The sequence below is a fragment of the Delphinapterus leucas genome, chromosome 1 (genome assembly GCF_059928025.1).
Source record: "Delphinapterus leucas isolate spDelLeu-1000000601 "Yukka" chromosome 1, BTC_Dleu_Yukka2, whole genome shotgun sequence".
In the NCBI taxonomy this organism is placed as follows: Eukaryota; Metazoa; Chordata; class Mammalia; order Artiodactyla; family Monodontidae; genus Delphinapterus; species Delphinapterus leucas.
In genome coordinates, this window is record NC_143129.1 from 102,063,244 (window position 1) to 102,083,969 (window position 20,726).

At 38.0% G+C, this 20,726-nt stretch overlaps 1 protein-coding gene across 6 annotated transcripts in view; it reads right to left on the reverse strand.

Moving 5' to 3' along the window:
- The window catches only part of CDC14A (cell division cycle 14A), a 184,039-nt gene that overhangs the window by 22,019 nt on the left and 141,294 nt on the right, over nucleotides 1-20,726 (reverse strand). For all 6 annotated transcript variants that reach the window (XM_022584226.2, XM_089923118.1, XM_022584224.2 and 3 more), the window contains 3 exons: nucleotides 14,983-15,142; nucleotides 3,727-3,842; nucleotides 1,642-1,689 (listed from right to left, as the gene is read on the reverse strand). In XM_022584226.2, coding sequence (XP_022439934.1) covers nucleotides 1,642-1,689; nucleotides 3,727-3,842; nucleotides 14,983-15,142 — 324 coding nt within the window. The remainder of the gene's footprint in view (nucleotides 1-1,641; nucleotides 1,690-3,726; nucleotides 3,843-14,982; nucleotides 15,143-20,726) is intronic.

Sequence of the window (20,726 nt, forward strand, 5' to 3'; positions counted from 1 at the left end):
TCATTCCTTCCAAGTCCTGAGATTCTACCTCTCTATATTTCAAATCTATCCTTACCTTTCCACTCTGCAACTGCCCTAGGAGAGGCCATCATTATTTCTTATCCTTGACACCTAGCAGCACCTTTTAATCTGGTTCCTTAAAACTCACATTCCGAATAGCCTCCAACAAAATCTAAAATAGCTAATCATGTCGCTTCACTGTTTAAACCATCTAATTTTTCTTCAGTGCCCAGAAAGCCTAAACTTCTTGGCTTGGCTTCTAAAACCCTCCAAAATCTGGCATTTGCCAATTCTCCACATTTTCCCACCAGACACCTCTTCTCCAGCTACAGAAAATGCCCTGAGATGCCTGGATAGACGGCGTCCACACCTCTGTCCAGTTTGCATACGCTATTTTTCCTGCCAAGGCATCTTCTCCTGTCCTTACCTCACCTCCACACACACCTTTTTCTTCCACCTCCATCTGACTCACTCCCATTGCTTATCCTTTAATGGTCCAATCAGCTGTTACCTCTTACAGCAAGCCTTCACTGAATTCCCAGGCGGGGTAAGCATCAAGTTTCATCATATATTCTCATAGTAAATCACAGCTCTTGTACCACATTTCATTGTCTAATATCGTCTACTTCCCTCGAAATTAGCTCCATTACGAGCAAAGAACTGCTTCTCATTTCAATTCCCAGACTAGCACAGTGCCAGACTCAGAGTAGGTGTTCAGGAAATATTTGCTGAGTGAACGAAAAGGGAAAAGTGACTCAAATCTGGACTACCAGGGCCCAGCCATGGTTTTAATACCAAATGTGTTTTGTCCTGGACAAATCTTTTAATGTAGCTGGACACTGTTTTCCTATCTGCTATAGAAAAGCTGATTTACTTGTAGACTCTTTTCTTCATCATCGTCCCTCCAAACAGCAGCTTACAACATGGTTTGCCTCTAAATCAAGAACAGGAAAAGTTGTACAAGGAAGCAGCTCAAGCTTCTGGAGAAGTCTGGGCCATCTCAGAGCTGCCTTCACTAAACAACCCTAAAACCTAGAGCTGAATAAGAACAGAGCTGAGGAGTGAATCAGCTTTTTTTCCCCATCTGTTGATGACAGTTTTGGGCAAACATTTCTACAGCCCTCACTAAGACCTACCCTGGATCCTGGTATCACTTAGACCACCAGGGAGTGTTCAGGGAACATTTTTCCAGAGAAAAACACTAATGTTTCCTCCTCAAATGGAGAATAGGGAAGGAAATAAAACTAGAAAACAAAGGAAGGGAACAAATACGTGCAAAAATAGGAGGAAAGAAGAATAACAGAAATGTTAAAAATTCAAGGCAAAATCTATCACTGGCTTGAAAGGCATGTTGCAGAGCCACTGTAGTTTATTAGAGATCCCACCATGCACTGGGCACACCAAGTACATTGGCATCATTCCCACAGCCATACGGCCCTGTAGACACCTCAGGAAAATAACATTTTTGCATGGTGAGCATTAAATACAAAGCATATTGTAACAATCTAGAACAGAAAGGAAGGAATTTTAAAAGTGAAAAGCTGTGGGCAGTTTATTTCTATGGGCTTAAGGGTTGGGAAATGTATCTAAAGGGTAGCATTTGTTTATAAGCTACTGGAAATTCAACCTGGTTGACAGTACCTGGAAGGCTGGGACACTGCTCTTGGATGCCCTTTCATATCCTCCAACCTACAGAAACCAAAGACAAATGTTCACACAACACCAGGGTCACACATTTAAGCCAAGACCAAAAGTCACATCATCTGGAGTCAGACCAGCAAAATTATTAAATGGGCAAGAGGGATAAACCTTGCAAATGGATATTAGTATTTATTCACTTTATAAAATAAATCCTAGAACCAGCAGGAAATCTATTTTAGTCATTTTGTTTCCTCTTGAATTTCATTTACAGCAAAATGCTTTTTCATCAGAAGGTGGTATTGCATCTACTCAGGTTAAAAATGTTTGATCATGGTGCCATGATGCTTTTAAGAAAAACTAAATTCCAAAAAATGAGAATATTTCTGAGGATAAAAAGAAAAAGAAAAACACCATGTTGGAACGAACCTTCTAAAGTTTTGTGTAGTGAAGATTCTTTGGCTTCTTTCGCCTTTTTATTTGTCAAGTTACACCCCAACTTACCCTTTCCTCCCCCTATGATTTCTTAAAAATCAAACATAAATCTGTATGAAGTTAATTTTAATCAATATGATGCAATTTCTTAGAGTTTCAAACAAAAAATGGTGAATTAAAAAAAAAAAAAAAGATTGGTGGGCTTCCCTGGTGGCGCAGTGGTTGAGAGTCCACCTGCCGATGCAGGGGACGTGGGTTCGTGTCCCGGTCCGGGAAGATCCCACATGCCACGGAGTGGCTGGGCCCGTGAGCCATGGCCGCTGAGCCTGCGCGTTCGGAGCCTGTGCTCCGCAACAGGAGAGGCCACAACAGTGAGAGGCCCACGTACCGCAAAAAAAAAAAAAAAAAAAAATTGGTAATGTAAACTGATCTTGAAGAAACTTCCACTGACTTAGACAATATATATAGTGAAAAGAGCATGAACTTTGAACAGTGCTGGGCTTGAATAACAGCTAGGGAGTGATTTAACCTCTCTGACCTCAAGCAACCAACACAAATGTGGGTAATGGTGCACACCTTTTGTGTTAACTCGGTTAATCCTCATGTCCAAACTAGGCACCTAACAAGATTCCTGGCCCATAGCAGCTGCTCAGTAAATGGTACATTTCCTCAACTTCCTAGTGGTAGTTGGTGATTATTACTAAGTACCAAACTTGCTATCCCACCTTTCCATTTTACTATAGAAAACAATCACCTCAACTTTGAGCTATACGAACCTTCATTTTTCAGGGCAGGAAACCAGTACCCAAAGCACAGATAATGGTATGACCAGACCCAACCTGACTTAAGTGTTATAATCCTCCCAGATAATACATAAAACTAAATTCCCTGTGAGAAGTCTGTTTGACATTTATCATACTAGCAAAACATCTCTCTTGCTATGCATTTCTCTCACTTAAAAACCAAAGGAAAGTAGCCACTTCTGGTTATATTCATTTGTGGACTTGCCATTCCTTACATTACAATAAAGAATCTTGATATTTACAGATTTTTGTACCTACATTGATTCTGAAGTCTTTTTTTTTCACTTAATCTGAATTATCAGAAGATTTCAAAGGTTGTGGTCAGAAGTTAAGTCCCATCAATTGATTCTGATGAGTAATTTCAGACCTCCAAACCAAGATGGTTTATAACTTTACAGGCAAGAATTGCTTATTTAATTCTCAAAAATAGAAAGTAAGGCTAAGGAGTTAGGATATAACAAAAGCTGGGCATACTATACTTATCTGCACACTCTAGATTAAATACAAATGCTTGGCACATCTGTGAGAATTCACCAGAGGACAGGAAACCCATTCACAGGAGAAGAGTCCATTCCAAGTGGAATTTTGAAGCGTCCTGAAGACAACCAACTGCTTAGCAGTTTAAGGTGGAATTCCAGAGATTAAGATGCAGCAGCTGCTTTCAATAAGCTTCGAAAATCTAGCTACTCCCCGCGGTGATAAAATAATAAAAGAATGACACAAAATAGTAATAAGCCAAAAAATGAGAGGTAAACATAGTACTTGTAGAATGATATTCAAAAGAGAAGATTAAATATTCTATCCACAAATGGAGGTACAATATAAATTTAGAAGTTTCAAATAGATCTACCTAAATGCACACGATGGTGAGGAGCGTGGCTGTCTCTGACTTTTTAAGGCACGTAGTTTGTCTCCCTGGGTTATATTATTTTTCATTTCCACATCTTCATCCTCTTCTAAATTATTCTGGAAAAAAATTCATGTTCCACAGAAAGGTCATTATGAGTAATTCTACTTTATATAGATTTCTTAACAGTTTATAGATTATCTCGGTATATGGATATGTTTTATACAAATTATCTTAAATAGTTTTAACGCACTATGAATTCAGCATTGGCCACATATATACTAAAGAACGCTGGACTAATCACCAATTAAATATACTGGTCAAATTCCAAATCAAAGAAGCATGGGTATGGATGTGGTAGACTTTATTAAAGGGAGCTCTGTTACAATGGACCACAACCATGGAGACTTTCTTGCAGACAAAATTATGCTTTTGAATATAGCTTAGACATAGGTTGGCTCAATAGATACAGTACAAATATTTTTCCAGAAGCTACCAGCACCCATCACTGCAAATTCCATAGCTTGTTTACATAAGTGAAAGATAAAACAATTTAGGATATCTATACAGTAACTTATTAACATCATTTAACACTATTAAAAGCACTCAAGATTTTTCCAAGCTTACTAGACTGGGAAAGTGTGTTTCCTGCTGAAACAAGTCTTGTAGTTGGAAAAATATATATAAGTACCACACCAGGTCTTTTTTGCATACCAGGTCACATTTAATTCTCACAACCCAGGGAGCGGTGGTGGGGAGGGCACCATTACCCTTAATTTAAAGATGAAAAAAGGAGGTGCTTGTGGAAGATAAGACTATTGCCTAAGCTCCCCTAAACTCTTCATGACAGAGCTATGATTTTAAAATCAGATTTCTTGTCCTCAGATACAATGTTCTTTCTAAAATATATGCCACGGCACACTAACATTCCACCATAAAGATTGTATTTTTCCTCACCTGAAAATAAATCAAAAGGTTTGAATTTGCTAAGATCATTTCTAGCCATAAGAGTCTCCTCTCTTCTTTAAAGCTAGAAGTCTTATTTGATGAAGAATGTACAAAAACGCACTTCCCTCAGTGACATTTTCGTCATTTTTGACAGCCATTCCTGAATCAAAACACTTTTTTGTTCCTTGCCATCTATTTTGGGGTCCATGGATTCATCTGGGGCTCAGCAGGCATATCCTGGGTAAAAAGACCACACCCCACCACTACAGCTCTGATTTAAAAAAAAAAAAAAAGACATACAAAATACACAGCTAATAGGAAAGGAAAAGAAATGAAGATGAAAGCTTCCCAGAGGAGACAATCCCTTAGCTGAGTCTTAAAGAATGAGTACAAGTGAAGCAAGCCAAACCAAGATCACAGGAAGGGCCATGTTGGCAAAGAACTCCAATTTAACAGTCACAGGATCATGGAACCTCAAAGTCAGGGGGTTCTCTTAGAGTTATTAAGAGATGCCCACCTATAAAGTCCCGAGGAATCAATTATATTATTCATCTTTGTCCATACAATCCCAGTGGGGGGAAATCTACTACCACCCAAGGAAGCCTGCAGGAACAGAAATCAGGCACGCCTGAAGGCTAGGCTTGCAAGCAGGATAGTAACACCTGAGAAGCTGAGCTTAGCTTCATCTAGCACCCAACATGCTGGGTTGGTAGCAGTTACATGTGCCTGACAGAAGGACAAGCACATAGCCAAGAGGCTCCAAAATACGAGGGGGTATCAAGAAGTATATAAGCCTTCATAAGATTGGCAAGGAGAGCTTCTTGAAGGTCGGACCGGATCCACACCACAATCAGTTTCACTGTCTAATGAGTGCCTTAGTGAGAAAGCCAGGAAAGCACGTTTGTCTATTCAACTAGGAGGATCTTTGTGTTCTCAGCTCTAAAATGCCTTCGAAATTCTAAGGAAAAGTAATTCTCAACTTGAAATTGCAATATTCAACCTATCTGTCAAGTGTAAAAGTAGAACAGAAGTACAAAAATTTACCTCCCTGACAATCTTTCTGCGAAAACGATTATAGGATATGCTTCAGGAGAAGGAAAGAAGACAACATGAGATCCAGGAAAATTAGGGATCCAACTGAGAAGTGTGAAGAGAAGGCCTTGGGTCAGAACTCTATATTTGGGCTGTAGAACAATTAGTCCAGGTTGGAAGGCAGAAGTGTCTTCAGGAAAACAACGGACTTGGTAAGATTTTTTTGCTGTGTTGAGATTTTGAAAAAAATTTTAATTGCTTGGCACAATTTGGGGAGGAGGGGAGAGTAGCATTCTCTTTTCCCAGATATACAGAAAACTACACAAATAAAAAGAGCAAATAACTCTAGGGGGAAAAAAGGAGCTTCAACAAAGAAATCAGTCATAGTGGGCTACTAAGCTCAACTGTGAGCAATATTTGTGATAATGTATACACTATTTGGGTTTAACCAAAAATTATAATATAGCTATATTGGGAGGCTAGGGGAAGTAGAGGTGATAGCAAGGTAGGAGAACTAATCCTATCTACCATAACCAGGAGGCAATAGAAAAATGTCCGAAATTGATAAGCTTTTAAAAGTAGCATTATAGCAAGATATTTAGGGCTTCCCTGGTGGCGCAGTGGTTGAGAGTCCGCCTGCCGATGCAGGGGACACGGGTTCGTGCCCCCGTCCGGGAAGATCCCACATGCCACGGAGCGGCTAAGCCCGTGAGCCATGGCCGCTGAGCCTGTGCATCCGGAGCCTGTGCTCCGCAACGGGAGAGGCCACAACAGTGAGAGGCCCGCGTACCGCAAAAAAAAAAAAAAAGATATTTAGAAATTTGGCAGTTAATTTGCTTACAGGTTTCTCCCGTTTGAGAATGGGTCTGGGGATACAGAAAGGTGGGATAGGGAACTGATTTTTTATTAGAATTCAGTACTTTTGCTATTTCTAAAACTGTGGTCATATATTATTTTCTAAAATAAAAATTAATTTTAAAATATACAGTTAAATAAAGTAACAGTATATTTATATTATAGTTACTTTACATGTGTTTATTTCTCCCACTTTATTGTAAATCTTAAAGGTGAAAAAATTTTAAATTATAATACATTTCAAACACGTAGAAAACAACAAAATGATGTAACATCCAGTCATGTACCTAACTACCCAGAATTAATATATTTTTTCTTAAGCTCCCTAAGGAGTTTACTTAGGTACACTGGCTCTCAAAGAAAATGAAAACATTATATATTAAGTCCCAGCTCTCAACCTCTGGAGAAGGAAACCATGTCTTTTCCAAAGAAAAAAAATATATATTTTACCATATAATACTTGTTTGTCATAGGTAACAACAAACTACAGAAAAGAGATTAAAAAAATATTAAAGCCACCTACATACTTACCATCAAAGTAAAACACATTAGCATTCTGTCATATAGTCTTCCAGACTTTCCCCTGTGCTATCTATACATACCCCACCAACACATTTCTTCCTCTCAAAAGGAGGTTGAATTATACATGCTGCTTTGTAACCTACTTTTTCACTTAAATATACTACAGAAGTGTTTCAGGGTAAATTTTAAAAATCTTCTACATTATCATGTTTTATTGCTCCATAAAATTCCATTGTTGAGATGTATCAAATTTTATATATTTTGCCCTAAGTCAGGCTGTTTGCTGTCTTTCATCACTATAAACAGTTCCAACAAACATCCTTCTACAAACACATGGTTTCTGAACACTGTCCTATTATTATTGCCTTAAGATAAGTGCATAGAAGTGGAATTGCTAGATTAAAGTCTCCTGCTACATGTTATCAAACCGCCCTCCAGAAAGGCTACACCATTTTAAACTCCAACTAGCAATGTTTAAGAGCTTTGTAATCCCCAAACCCTTGCTAATACTGCATACATTTCTTTAACCTCATACAAGTTGATAGGCATAAATAGCATCTGTGTTTCTTTCATTCCTAGAGAAGTAGCACATTTTTTTATATTTACCAACCATAAGGGCCCCCATTTTGTTTTATTTGTGTACATGGAGTCTTCACATTGATTTTTTTTTATAAATTTATTTATTTTCTTTATTTATTTTTGGGTGCATTGGGTCTTCATTGCAGTGCACGGGCTTTCTCTAGTTGACGCAAGCAGGGGCTACTCTTCGTTGTGGTGCGCGGTCTTCTCATTGCGGTAGCTTCTCTTGTGGAACACAGGCTCTAGGTGTGTGGGCTCAGTAGTTGTGGCTCGTGGGCTCTAGAGCACAAGCTCAGTAGTTGTGGCACACGGGCTTACTTGCTCCACGGCATGTGGGATCTTCCCGGACCAGGGCTCAAACCCATGTCCCCTGCATTGGTAGGTGGATTCTTAACCACTGAGCCACCAGGGAAGCAGCACATTGATTTCTTAAGAGCTCTTTACATTAAAATAAAAAAAACTTTCATTTGAATGTGTTGTAAATATTTCCTCCCAGTTGATTAATGTGAGGAGAATAACTCAGAAAGATCAAGACTGGGGGCGGGGGGCACAGCAGCGGTCTGGTGAGAGAGGACAGATTGGATTAAGGTAGGAGAAACTGCCTGGTACTCAGGACCTGGGGAAGGAGGAGGGAGGGGAAAAGATCTGGACACACAGTACAGGTCTGAAAAATATCTGCTAAAATATAAATCATGGGCTTTTTTGTCTCAACCTATCTCCCCTTATTTTATTTCTGTGGCTACTGTAAGAAGTTTTAGCCATTTTTAGGACTAAGAATATAAAATATATGAGTTATAAAATTCTTAGTGAATGATTAACAGCCTTCAAACTCTTGACAAAAACAGTTATATACAATGTTATTCAAAACACAAATTACAAAATTAAGAAACAAAAAGCCCCACACACCTACGGTCAATTAATCTTTGACAAAGGAGGCAAGAATATACAATGGGAAAGAGACAGTCTCTTCAGCAAGTGGTGTTGGAAAAGTTGGATAGCCGCATGTAAATCAATGAACACACCCTCTCACCACACACAAAAATAAACTCAAAATGGCTTAAAGACTTAAACATAAGACAGGGCACCATAAAACTCCTAGAAGAGATCACAGGCAAAACATTCTCTGACAGAAATCATACCAATGTTTTCTTAGATCAGTCTCCCAAGGCAACAGAAATAAAAACAAAAATAAACAAGTGGGACCTAATCAAACTTACAAGCTTTTGCACAGCAAAGGAAACCATAAAAAGAAAAGACAACCTACAGAATGGGAGAAAACATTTGCAAATGATGAACCAACATGGGCTTAATTTCCAAAATACACAGCTCATACAACTCAACAACAAAAAAACAAACAACCCAATCAAAAAATGGGCAGAAGACCTAAATACACATTTCTCCAAAGAAGAAATACAGATGGCCAATAGGCACAGGAAAAGGTGCTCAACATCACTAATTATTAGAGAAATGCAAATCAAAACTACAATGAGGTTCCACCTCACACTGGTCAGAATGACCATCATTAAAAAGTCTACAAATAACAAATGCTAGAGAGGATGTGGAGAAAAGGGAACCCTCCTACACGGTTGGTGGGAATGTAAGTTGGTGCAGCCACTGTGCAAAACAGTATGGAGGTTCCTCAGAAAACTAAAAATAGAATTACCATATGATCCAGCGATCCCACTCCTGGGCATATATCAACAAAACTATAATTCAAAAAGATACATGCACCCCTATGTTCACAGTAGCACTATTCACAATACCTAAGACATGGAAACAACCTAGATGTCCATCAACAGATGAATGAATAAAGAAAATGTGGTACATATATACAATGGAATACTACTCAGTCATAAAAAAGAACAAAATAATGCCATTTGCAGCAACTAGAGATTATCACACTAAATGAAGTCAGAAAGAGAAAGACAAATACCATAGGATATCACTTATGTGTGGAATCTAAAATGTGACACAAATGAACCTATCTATGAAATAGAAACAGACTCACAGACATAGAGAACAGACTGGTGGTTGCCAAGTGGGAGGGGGTTGGGGGAGGGATGGAATGGGAAGTTGGGGTTAGCAGATGCAAGCTTTTATATATAGAATGGATAAACAACGAGGTTCTACTGTATAGCACAGGGAACTATATTCAATATCCTATGATAAACCATAATAGAAAAGAATATTAAAAAAAGAATGTATATATATATAACTGAATCACTTTTCTGTACAGCAGAAATAACACAACATTGCAAATCAACTATACTTCAATAAAAAATATTTTTATAAAAAGAAAAAAAAACTATATAGAAGAGGACTTTGGTCTCCTGGAATCCTGAATAAGTCATGCAGACAGGAATATAACCAACCCCTGTATTTATTAGGGCACTTATAATATATACTAGGTCACAAGTGCCTGCGTGGGGAAAAGTATATTAGAAAATAGAGTTCCATTTGTCATGAGGCATAAATCAATCCCAAGAACTGGGGGACCGAGGGCAGTTTGAAGATGTTTCTCATCAGGTACTGTTATACCGCATCCTTTTTACCAAATTCATTCCTCATGATGACTAATGATGAACAAAGTCACAAACGATAAATGCTGAGAATTTAACCCAGGCCTCCGTGTGCTCTTGGGCTCCAGCCCCTTTCCCCAGAGTCCCAGTGTAGCCCCCCTCTTGCTCTCAGCTACTCTGGAAGCAGCAGATCCCCTGAAACAAAGCCACACGATTGCTGGCAATGGTGAAGAAGCCTAGTTCAGGGAAGACCCTGATATCTTGGCTCCCCCAAGGACGGGGGCCTGTTCTCAGACCCCCTGTCGCCCTCTGGAGGGTCTGAGCATCAGTGCGTTTTCTTCTGGATACAAGCCTGCCCTACATAAAGACAGGAAAATAGAGCCAACTAAAACACATAAAGAAGGAGAATTTTTAAAGATATTGTTATTTATAGGTGATGGTCTAGCTAAAGAACAAATAGCATAAAATATGAAGATGTATTTTATTCCACCAGTTGTTCTCTACATGCAGACAAGATGAAAACCAAAATCAAATAAATTAAATTGTGCCCATAGATTTCAGTTGGATAAATTACTGACCAACACATTAATAAATTTATTTATTAATGTCACCATTAATAAAATGGTAACAGAGAAAACTACTAGGGAGGCCATTGTGTATGCCATTAAGAAAAGATATTTTAGATGAAATATAGCACACTATGGAATAAAGATGGAAGAGTTATAATAGAAAAATGACATAAAAGCAGAGTTTGAAATAGAAACAAGTAAAAATAGAAGTCTAAGGACTGAAAGAAAAAGACAAAAATGGAATTTTTAGCAGATTTAAATGATTTGGCAAGGAAAAATGACTGGGTCATCTCTAAAATTCTTTTCATCTCTCAGATGTTAAACCTATGAGATGTAAAAGTTGGAGAAAGGCAAAGAGGTCACCTTCATAAATTGTTTCTGATCAATAAAAAGTCTGGATTTATCAGAGCTCCCCAGATTCGTCTCCTCTTCCTTTTCCCTGCCACTGGTTCAGACCTCTGTCACCTGGACCACTGCCTCATGACCAACTCCCTGGCCTCCCAACCCCGGGCCACACACAGACACCAGCACCCCTTCCACAGCACAGCCAGGGTGAGCTCCTCAAAGGGTGAATCTGTGTACTGTCACTCCCCTTACTGATAGCCTCTGGTGGATCCCTGCGGCTTTCAGATTGGACCTGGAATGCCTTAGTGGGCCTAAGAGTGGAAAGAAAGGTGCTTAAAAGTAGGGCCTTAGAGATTTAATTTTTACTTCATAGATTTTTTTAAAGATGTACCCTGCTCATGGGCAAAGGGTTTTATAAATCATGGTAACTCATGGCTAAACGTCAGCAGCACCTGTATCGAATTAATATCTCTAACTCAAGAGCACACGCTGACTGGTGTGCTAATACTGGACTATCACCCTAGAGTAGGAAGAAGATAAAAGCAATTGCAGTTCCACGAGAAATTTATGAGGACACGCTGGCTAAGGTTATGTCCAAAATGACTGTATGCAAATGTACTAGAGCCACAAAGAGGACCCAGTGGAGAGGCAGCATAGCACTGTGAGAGGCCTCACGGTCAGGGGCCGACTGCGGAGCCAGAGTGCCTGGGTTCAAATGACAACTCCGCTCTGTACTTTGTGACCTTGGGCAGGCAGCTTAGCTTCCTCCACCTCAGTTATGTCATCTGTGAAATGGACCTTGTAAAGGTGCCTATTTCATACAGCTCTTCTAGGGCCTAAAATTAATCCATGTAATAAAGTGCTTAGGACAGTGCCGGGCACATAGTAGGTGCCATTTAGGTTGTTGTTGTTGCCCTGTAAGCTCCTCATTTAACTCCTTATACATCTGGCACTTTAAATAAAGTGCATTAGATTCCACTTAAAGCCATTTTTTAATAACCCCAATACAGAATGGATCCTAAGGCCACTCAATGTCAAAATGAGCACTTATTGCTGGTACTATTTTATATTTGAGCATATGCTACCCTTGGATAGCTTGGATTACTACCAGTTTCATGTCTGTATTCTTGTTTGTTTTCTGTGAAACTGTCAGTCTTCACTCATTCAGGTAATATTTACGAAGGCCCTGTGGGCTAGGAATAGACTTATGATGAGGGCAGATAGAAGCCTCCATCCTTACAAAGCGTATTGCCCAGCAAGGAAGGCAAGGTAAGGACCATGGAGGAAAAGGACAGTGCAAGGCAGGGCCGTGAAGCAGGGAGCCCCCTCCAGACCCACAGGATGGGCTATGTACATTTCATAGTTCCTAGCCCAGCACTGAAGACCAGGTTCAATAAAGGAAAAGCCTCTATTTTTAAAAGATTTCTCATAACTCTAAGTGGGCGAAGAGAATTCATTAAAGCCACAACCTACTCCATTACTATGGCCTGAATCATTCTGGTTCATACTTTTGATTATTTTCCTTTTACCCACCCCGTAAGCACTGAAAAACTATACATTCAAGCTCCCCAAATCAGGTAACTACGGAGCTTCCCAAGCTTCCTAATAACCAATCACAGGAAAATTCCTATAGGCATAGAAATCAAAAAATAATTTGCTATCTCTGCTTTTGACTTAAAAAAAAAAAACTACCTCTAGAAGAACACTGGCTTTTTGCACTTTCTCTGTATATAAACTAAATAAATCCAGGATTTCCATGGGCTTCTATCCTGAACATTGGTATAGAACTTGAAACATTAAAACCCTTGCAGCATTCTTGACGTATTTCCCCAACTGGAATTCACAAGAATGATAAAGCAATCACTAACTCTGTTACACTCACTTGAGTAAACTAACTCCCCATATTCATGGAGACAGCACCAGATAAGCATAGCAATAAAAAGGCTCAGAATCAGAAGAGGTACTTGCACAAAGCATCATCTAACTATAAAGCCGTCCAAAACCCATAGATATGTCACTGTCTACAATCTTAACCACACCATCATTCTCTAGTATTTCTGAACTCTTTCATTTCTGTCCTCTAATTTCAAAAATAATAGCACTTCTGAATGAGAGCTAAGTAATTAATTTGGGGGGTGGGAAATAGGAACGAGGTAAAACAGCCAACATCTGAATATATGCTCATATTTCAAACTGACTTATTTTAAATTTCAATCATATTGCATTCATCACCCTTCCAGTGATAAATAAATGTTAATCAGTCTCAAGTTCAACAAACTGGGATCTAAAAAAGTATGAGAATGAAATGTTCTAACTACCAGATGTTAGTTTAATACAGATTATGATATAAAAAGCATTATGTTCCTGCAAGATAAATATATTTCTCAGATAGATGGATGGGTTTCACATGTGCCTCTTCAGAGGTCATAACTCAAAAGCCTTATTTACTTGAACTCAAACCTGGGGAGGAAATGCTGACCAGAGCAACAAAGTGTTCTTGTTTAGCTACATTATCTCATTAAAATGTCAGTCCAGATCCTTTTTGTTTGCTTTGAAAAGGCCAAACCATAACACAGAGACAAGAAAAGGTCTACAAGGGCTCTGAACATCAACACGACCTTGGCTAATAAGATTTATGCTTGGTCAGGACAGATGACTCAAACCAGTAAACTTAGCCACTTCATCAGTGGCTGTCCTGGAGAACATACCACAGGGTTGAAAACTCAGTTCCTCCAGCAGTCCCCATCCTTCCTCTTGAAGAAAACATTCCCTATCTCCGAGCACTCTTGTTATCTTTCCTGGTGAAAAAAAATCTGTTTGGGATGCCAATTGTTGACCTAACAGAGCTATGATGCATTCTTTCCATCCTTGAGGGCTAAGCTTGTTCAAGGTCCTTGTCCATGTCTAATGGGTCACTGCCTAATTGAATGTAAACCTACACTTGCTACTTAAATATTTTAATAGCTTTTTTGCCCCTTTAGTGACATAAAAATATAAATATAAACTAGGTGCTTAGCTTCACCTCAGGCATATTGTGGTAGACAGAGCTAAACTAGGAGTCAGACTACCAGCTCTTAAGGTGGCCCCACTACTTGAAAACTCTGTAACCTTGGGCAAGTAAAAAATTTTGTGCGACCCGGGTTTCTGATCCACACAAGAGAGGAAACTAGAACAAATTATTTCAAGGTTGCTTCTACCTCCAAAAATGCCCATGATCTTAATTCTTAGTGAATCACTACCATTTTTATTGAGGTAGCAAGTGTAATAGAAAAAAATATGGGTTTGAAATCAGATAGACATGGACTGAATCATGTTTCTGACACTGAGAACTTCTCTAATATTCAATTTCCTTATTATAAAATAGAGATAATATTGACTAACTCACCAGGTAGTTATGGAGATTAAATCAGACGATGTATGTCAATTGTTTAAAGTGGTTTGTTTATAATGGAGTCTCAATTAAAAAAAAAAAAAGGTTGCCCCTGATTATGTTTTCAACTCTGGACTTACTTTAGAAATCATGAATTTGAGGCTTCAATGTACCACTTGTGGTATGTAATATCCAACTGTTCCATTAAGATTTTTCTTGTTGATACCTATTTCCATTTTAAAAGAGAAAGTTTGCTTTTCTATTTCTTTTTTGTATTTTCCAAACCAGAGTAGACTCCTTTATAATTGTACTCCTTAAATTACAGCTTTTTTCTTTTTAAGGATAATTGCTTTCTTTGCTTTTATTATTGCTTTATAGGTGTTGACTCCATGCCTAAAAATTTAGTACTGCAGCATTCAGAGAAGAGATGTGGCTATGTTATATGTGTTCAATTGGGAAACAAAGAAATGCAGAACATTAGTCTTAAGGAGACACGAAAATCCTCCTGGAAAAAACTCACCTCTCCAAATCTCTCCACGTTTTGTATTTTAGATAAGTTTCCACCAATAGACATATCATCCAAGCTAGAAAGGATTTTATTAATACTTCCTTCACTGGATGGTCTATTTTTCAGTTTGGATCGGAAAATGTCTCCTTGGACCCACAATGATGCCTGTTTCCTGTAAAAAGGAGAAAAAAACAAAATAATCTTTGAAATAAGTGAGTATCACCTCCTCAAAAGTATATCTTATAGACAAAAAGAATAGCAGATAGACATTTGCAGATCAGACTAGAAAGATTATGAAGTCTTAAAGAAAAATAAAGTCATTTTCTGAATGCCAAAATAAATTATTTAAAGTTGTACAGATGAACTGGTTTGCAGGGCAGAAATTGAGACACAGATGTAGAGAACAACCAAGGGGGGAAAGCCGCAGGGAGGGTGGGGATGGTGGTGTGCTGAATTGGGCGATTGGGATTATAAAATGGACAACTAATAAGAACCTGCTGTATAAGAAAATAAAATAAAATTCAAAAAATAAATAAATAAAGTTATATATTAAATACAAAACCCTTCTTCCAATATATGTCTATATAGCCCTAAATGGGTTGACTATTAAGGTTCCCAGTGTTTAAGACAAATTCCACAGCCATAAAGACAGTGAGCCAATTTGTCTTTTAAACATGAATTTGAAATCTGTAATATAGTTCTCAAATAGCAATTTGATACATCTGTAAAAATAGCTGGAGTGAAATGGACTCAAAGATGTAGGTGAATAAACTTAAGTTAGCTGGAGATAGTACCTTAAAAAAGTACCAAACACCTAATTGTATGTGGTATCATGAAAAGCCATGAACATATAACTTTACAAACCCACTCTTATAACCTAAAAATAAGGTTTATAGCCTCAATTAGGTGATCCTTTTGGAAAAAGAAAATGTATTTGACGTTCATCTATAAGCTTTCCTTTATTCAAACAAGACATATTTACAACTGTTTTCAAGGTTATAAGAAAAGAACTTAAATGTGTAAGTAAAATGACAATCTGGGGCTACTATTTTTATTGATCGAGTCACCTTCATGTATTTCTTTTAAGATAAATTACCCCACAGAACAGTTTTTGTTCTGTACTATACCATACTGTACAGATTAGAATTCAACCAAAAACATTATTGTTCATCACAAGGAATACCAACATGCAATGAAATAATAGCATTATCAGGGAGATGCCACCAATAAGAACATAGATTTCTTTTGTAAAGCAGCAGGGAGACCGAGTAATACTTTCTCTCAAAGGTTCTACATATCACAGAAAATCCAGGTTAAAACATGAGGAGAAAAACAAATAACCCTCCCTGAAATGTACTGTCTCATTGAGCCCTCAGGAAAGGAATCCATCTTTCCTTTTAAACAGGAATCCGTCTTTCCTTTTAAACCATGTTTATTCTCAAATCAGAACTTTATTGTTTACAGTTAAAAATTGTTGAAAGTCTTGAAGAAGAGTTTATCCTTTAAATTACAGCAAAGCTTTACATATGCAATCCCTCCAACCAAGCAAATCCACACCTAGGTATTACACTACAGAAATACACGCTTGTGTACAAGATACAAACATGCTTGTTACAATGTTATTTCTAATAGCAAAATAATGGAGACACCCTAATGGACAACAGCTTATTACAGTAGATCTATTCCGTGAAATATTACGTAGTCAGTAAAAAGCCTGGGATGGACTCACATGTGGTGACAGGGAAGAGTAGCCATGAAATAAAGCATTAGTGAATGAATAATATAAGTGACAGAGTGTGGAAAGTGTGACCCTGTTATTAAAAAACAAAAACAGAAGGGAAAAAGGTTACAATTCACAGTTCACAGTTATTTAGAAGACTATATGCCAAAATATTAATGAGTTACCCCGAAGAACAGTGACAAAGGAAAATTTTGCTTTCTACTACATAATGTCTACACTTTTTTACTCTTTTTAAAAACAATGTGCTTTGTTTGCTTTTGTAAAAAATAAATGATCTGAAAATAAATAAATACAAATATAGCTCAAAGCAGAACAAAGATAGAGTAATTCTGAAAAGGAACCTTTAAAGTTGCTATCATAAAAGACAGCATGCAGCACATGACTACACTGTGTTAACAAGAGCATCTTTAGAAGTCAGGAGAAGAAGTGCCCAAATGTTAACAGCATAGGGTAGAAATGAATGGTTGAGGGGCTTTCTTTATTTTAAATATAATATCCTACCCTACTTTCAAATAAGAAATTTTGTTTTTCTTTTACTTTTTGCTCATTTTTCAATATTTTCCAAATAAAGCAAAAGAGAAAAAGAAATACCTTTAGATATAATTTCTGAGACAGCCTGTATGGATACAGATATATAGATATAGATGTAGAGATAGATATGATACGGATATAGATAGCCACTATAGATATAAAACGCTGTCCACATACAAGACTGACTTTTCATTCCTAACATTGTTCTAAAATTGAAACTAGATTAAAGAATGTTTCTAAATACATTAAATTTTAAAATAAAAATTTGGTGAATTTTTAAATATATGAATAAAATTTCAGAAATCCACACACACCAATTCACTAAGGAGTATGGCAGTATCTACCTTTTATCATGGCAGATTTTTTTTGCTTCTTGGAAGCAAACTACTGAGGAGTGTTTCCTGAGCTTAGGATACATAAATTGATGAAGCAATTTTTCTATACCAGTTGTAAAAATATGTATTCAAAACGAACTCTTCTTAACTTTTTCTCCCCTTGTGGAAATCTTCATAAAACCATGGAATAGCCTTCCTGATACTTTGTATCTTCAAAAATTCTTGCTTTAATTTTTTGCTCCTCCAAACTTTTTTCACTTACTGTTACATCTAGCATAACCTTTTATATGATGCTTGAATCTATATCCTTCCAGTAGTAGTAAACAAAAGCACAGCCCTTGGCACAGTATGGATACTTCAAAAAAATAACTGTTAAATTTATAAATAATAGAGGTCTTGGGCCTCTGGTCAAAACCCCCCAGTAATAAAGAACTACTTCTTCACAAGGAAAGAAAAGTCAGCCCTGTCACAGATAATGAAAAAATCAGCTGCATGAAACCCCCAGAAAGGACAGGGATAAACAGATAAGACAGAATTCCTGTCCCTCAAGAAATTCCCAGGACTTCCCTGGTGGCGCAGTGGTTAAGAATCCACCTGCCAGTGCAGGGGACACAGGTTCGATCCCTGGTCCAGGAAGGTTCCACATGCTGTGGAGCAACTAAGCCTGTGCACCACAACTACTGAGCCTGTGCTCTAGAGCCCACGAGCCACAACTACTGAAGCCCGTGTGCCTAGGGCCTGTGCTCTGCAACAAGAGAAGCCACCGCAATGAGAAGCCCACACACAGCAACGAAGAGCAGCCCCCGCTCGCTGCAACTAGAGAAAGCCCACGAGCAGCAACGAAAACCCAATGCAGCCAAAAATAAATAAATGAATAAAAAATAAATTAATTAAAAAGAAATAAAAAAAAAGAAATTCCCAGGTTAGTATGAGACAAGTAAACAACTGAAATCCAATATTAAAGTCCTATGACCAAGATTTGCTTAGGAGCCTAGGAGAAGGGGCCCTTAACTCAAACTGAAAGAATCAGACTGAAGTTGTCTGAGAATCCAGACATTATCTGGAAAGATGAGCAGGGCTTAGCCAGCAAGAGTACTCCCCAACAAAGAAAACAATGTGGGCTTGAAGAAACAGTGATATCAAAGAACATAGCATGCATGGAAAACTGTTGTTTGGCTTGGCTAAAGCCCTTCTGCTTCATAGGAGAGGAGAAGGGAAGCAGCTCCTGGCAAGCTCTGCGCACCATGCTAAGGGGCTTACCTTAGATCTCAGAACTGAAGAGAAGACCCTGTAAGGATATTTAGGTATAAAAAACATGAAGAGGGAACAGAAGCTGAGAAGCTGGAGGCCCAAGAGGATAAATTGAAAAAAATTCTAATTCCAAAATGTTATAAACTTTCTGCCAACCTAAAGATGAAGATGACAACATGACACCTTTCACTTGCTCAGTTTAAAAGACTCAATCTGTCCCATCACTGGAAAGACTTGATTGAAACCTGAATATACAGATGATAAGGTGTCAAAGTTGATTTATGTGTTGCTGAGCGATGCTGTACTCAAGTGCTCCTTAAGAAAAAGCAGCACTTCACGCAAATACCTTTTTTAATGACAGTGGAAACCACGCTAGCTTTTATTGTGGTGTCTATTACTCCTTAAAAGACTCATCTCAAACAGAAGAAGTAAAACATGTATTTTTAAGTATTCAGCATTTAAAAATCAAATCCTGTGAAGCTAACACACCAACTCAAAAGTAAATCCCCCAGTAAAGTAGTGCATTTTCTAAGAGAGCGTGACATAACTGACCCTCTACCAAAAAAGAACAAGTGCTTTGAAGTAACTTTGAACGGAGTCTTGTTGAGAAAAGTAGCCAGTGCTAGGGTCATTATTTTTGGCCATGTCCTGGCCCTAGGTTAGTCAGGTTTGGGCTAGCCAAGCCTGGGACATAAGAAAAAAACTAATTAACTTCACCTCATTACAAGCCAAGTCATAGCTAATTCTGATATAAAACCTTCATGAGTCTTTAAAAAAAAAACAAAAACTGCTTTTAAAATTCCTCTAAAGAAAGTCAGGTCAGTTGCATTGTTACAAATATTCCTGGTTTTGAATTCAGAACACAGTGGCAGCCACAGTGCAGCTTCTTCTGTTTGTGGCTGATCTCTTCTCTCTCACTTTCCTGACTGTAACCGAATCCCATCTCCACACCATCCTAACTCTTCCTCTTAATCACTTCTTCCATCCTCAACGCATATTTTTTCTAGTATGACCTAATCCTGACCCCAGTGTCCATCCAAAGCCACCATTTGGTCATTTCATATAGAAACCCAACCAACTTTCTAGCTCAACCTAGGCCTCCTCTAGCTGTGACTTGAGCACCAATCTGCCCTGTGTGCCTCCTTCCACTGCCCCAGGGCTCTTTCGGAAACAGAGTAGTTCCTGGTTTAAAGAATTGGACTAATGAAATGGTCTAACCTGATATCAAAGGAAGACAGACTAGACAGCAGTACCCAAGATTAAGGGGGTGGGAAGGAGACAGGTATTCAAGGAGTTCTATTCTTACTTTGGAGAGTAAGAATGGAAGATTTAATAGGAAGATGCTTAGAAAGAATTTATGAGGGTGTAGGGAAAAGTTCTCGATTCTGAAATACACAAGAGAGAAAAAAATGACTTAGGGAATTCCCAAAAAGATTCAACTAGCTAATTCTCATTTAGGGATAGAACCCCACAATTAGGACCTAGATCACTGGTATCATACCAAAGTACAAACTTTATAAGTAAACCTAATGCTTTATGGCTTACATTTTGTTTTTCCAACTCTAACCCTTTTACACAGGAAACATAGAACTAGCATTATTCAGTCAACAAATAAAACATTTTAATAAGAAAAAAAAGGAAACAAAACAAAAACCATTCAATCTTCTATCTTCAGTAACTGATAGGAGTATTTCAAGATAAATTTCTGATGCCATCGTTGCCAAAAATTCTTACATATACCTTATCCTTTTTACTTAGACCCATATTAGAATTTTATTTTTGCTTAGCCAATAGATTCAGTGCCAACTGAGAGTCAATAAATGGATCAAATGATGCAACAGTAAATACTGAAAAGCAATATAGCTGAGTGTTACTGCAAAAATATGACTGTCAAATAA